The sequence below is a fragment of the Ailuropoda melanoleuca genome, chromosome 18 (assembly GCF_002007445.2).
Source record: "Ailuropoda melanoleuca isolate Jingjing chromosome 18, ASM200744v2, whole genome shotgun sequence".
Taxonomy (NCBI): domain Eukaryota; kingdom Metazoa; phylum Chordata; class Mammalia; order Carnivora; family Ursidae; genus Ailuropoda; species Ailuropoda melanoleuca.
Genome location: NC_048235.1, coordinates 5,040,033 through 5,042,784, shown reverse-complemented (window position 1 = coordinate 5,042,784; position 2,752 = coordinate 5,040,033). Strand labels below are relative to the sequence as shown.

General features: G+C 44.5%; 1 protein-coding gene across 1 annotated transcript; it reads left to right on the top strand.

Annotated features, from left to right (window-relative positions):
• The first annotated feature begins 1,226 nt into the window (after positions 1-1,226).
• Positions 1,227-2,171, top strand: LOC100475287 (olfactory receptor 2B2). Its single transcript, XM_002931047.1, has one exon. It carries the CDS (start codon positions 1,227-1,229, stop codon positions 2,169-2,171), a length of 945 nt encoding a protein of 314 aa, XP_002931093.1.
• Positions 2,172-2,752: the final 581 nt, after the last annotated feature.

The window sequence follows — 2,752 nt, the reverse complement described above, 5'->3', positions numbered from 1 at the left end:
TCTTAAATTCCACATAGGGTGAAATCATATGATATTTGTTTTTCCCTGACTGACTTATTTTGCTCAGCGTAACACTCTCTAGCTCCATCCATGTCATCAGATTGTTGTATAATAAAGAAATTGTGTGATCTGGTTGGGGGAGCCGTGGAGGTGCCTCCAGTCGTAGGCATCTGCAACAGTGAGTAAGAGGGGAGAATAAACGGGGGGATTTAAATTTAAATGATTATCCTGCGGGGTTGGAAACTTATACTCAGCCCTGAATTTCACAGAGCCAACTATCTGAAGCTCTTTCTGGTGATCTCCCTCAGAGGTAAAAATTACATCACATTTACCCAGATATTCTTAAGGCAACATTTTCACAGCAAGGTTTTGGGGGCTGTTTTGTGTGTATGTTATCTTGTTTGAACTTTTTGTTTCTTTTCCCTATTTTAAAAATTTCTGAATAGGATCAGCATTATGCTAAGGGTTGAGCAGGGTCCTGAAACTGCATCCTTTCATCACATGGGATGTGCGCAGTGCTTCAGTTCCCACGAAGATTCTCACCAAGTCGGTCTAAGACGGACATCCACCTGCCCCCTCAAGCTGACCTTTGTTTGGACTTGTATTTGGGAAGCTCTGTCTCCTCCCACTCTGCTTTAATCTGTACTCTGCTGTTGTCATTAAATATTGATAACATGTACAGGGCTCCCTGGGTGGCTCAGTCATTAAGCATCTGCCTTTGGCTCAGGTCGTGATCCCAGAGTCCTGGGATCAAGCCCTGTGACTGGCTCCTTGCTCAGTGAGAAGCCTGTTTCTCCCTCTCCCATTCCCCTTGCTTGTGTTCCCTCTCTCCCTGTCTCTCTCTCTGTGTGTCCAATAAATAAAATCTTTTTAAAAATATTGATAATATGCACAGTTGATGGGAGTGCTACTGAACCTTTTTAAAAGATACAAAATTCCAAAAGGAGTGAGTAACTAACTGGAAAGCACCCATAAAAGAAGCCAAGTGTCCTATTTTGCTGGTACTCTCTTTATTCTTCTCTTGATAATCTTTCAACGTTACATTGGCAATGTTGACTCAACATTTTACCATAGTCACAGTATGGGTGCAGATTATAGCAGAAACGAGACTTTCATCTCACCATCTCTTATCCCTACCTCTCCTTGGCTTCCTTTTACTACTGACACCCATTGCTGGCAGTGGTTATTTAGAAGTTCCAGCTAGAATTTCACCTGTTAGTGACAATATGGGGATCAGCAATCAGAGCTCACAAGATGATTTTATCTTACTGGGATTCTCTGACCATCCCTGGCTGGAGACACCACTCTTCATAATCTTTCTGGTGGCCTACATCTTTGCCCTATTTGGGAATATCTCCATTATCCTTGTTTCCCGCCTGGACCCCCAGCTTGACAGTCCCATGTACTTTTTTGTCTCGAATCTATCCCTACTGGACCTCTGCTACACCACCAGCACTGTGCCACAGATGTTAGTCAACCTTAGGGGACCAGGCAAGTCCATCAGCTACGGTGGCTGTGTTGCCCAGCTGTACATTTTCTTGGCCTTAGGTTCTACTGAATGTATACTTCTAGCCGTCATGGCCTTCGACCGTTATGCTGCTGTTTGCAAGCCCCTTCACTACCCAATCATCGTGAGTCAGAGACGCTGCATCCACATGGCCACTGGGACCTGGATCAGTGGCTTTGCCAACTCCCTTGTGCAGTCCACTCTCACCATGGTGGTCCCACGGTGTGGACACAGGGTGATGGACCATTTCTTCTGTGAAGTTCCTGCTCTTTTGAAACTAGCATGTGCTGATACTCATGTGAATGAGGCTGAGCTCAATGTGCTGGCGGCATTGCTACTTCTGGTGCCCCTCACCCTCATCCTGGGCACCTATGTGCTCATTGCTCGGGCAGTAATGAGAATCCGCTCTGCTGAAAGTCGCTGGAAGTCCTTCAACACCTGTGCTTCACACCTGCTGGTGGTGTCCCTCTTCTACTTTCCGGCCATCAGTATGTATGTCCAGCCTCCCTCTAGCTACTCTCGTGACAGGGGGAAGATCACGGCTCTCTTTTATGGGATTGTCACACCCACACTCAATCCGTTTATCTATACACTGAGGAACAAGGATGTGAAGGCTGCCCTGAGAAGGGCACTGACCAAGGAGTTTTGGGTCAAGACAAGATGATCTCTGGAAAGTAGACCCACAAAGCACAGATATATGTGTTTGCCTTCCCGGGAAGAAGCTGGGCATGGAAGTGATGGGAGAACGGTGCACCACTTCTCACAAAGTTCACGATGGAGTGGGACCAGAAAGAAGCAAGAAGTCTGAGTGATCTCATAGTTGTTATCCACTTATGAGAATACCTGGCTTACAATATGAATCCTATCAGGTCACGTCATCTTCCTCCCTAGCCCTAACCACTACTTAACCCTAACTGCTAGCTAACTTAGTGTCGGGGGAAATTGGTGTAATAACTAGAGAAAAATATATCTAGAAAGTTTAGAAAATATATTTGGTATAAATTATTTCCAAATGAATCCCAAATAAATTAGAAATAACCATATATTTTTAAAAAACAACATATGACTGCCATCCTGAGTCAACTTTAATCAACATGTATTGACCACGTTTGGTCACCCTCCAACATTCAGTGTCCAACTGTATCATCCAGGGCTTTGGCCAAAAAGGTAAGTGAACTCAAGAGGCATGTAGGTCAAAAGCATATAAAATAGAAATGTGCAAAGGGAAAATCCACAAAAAAATTT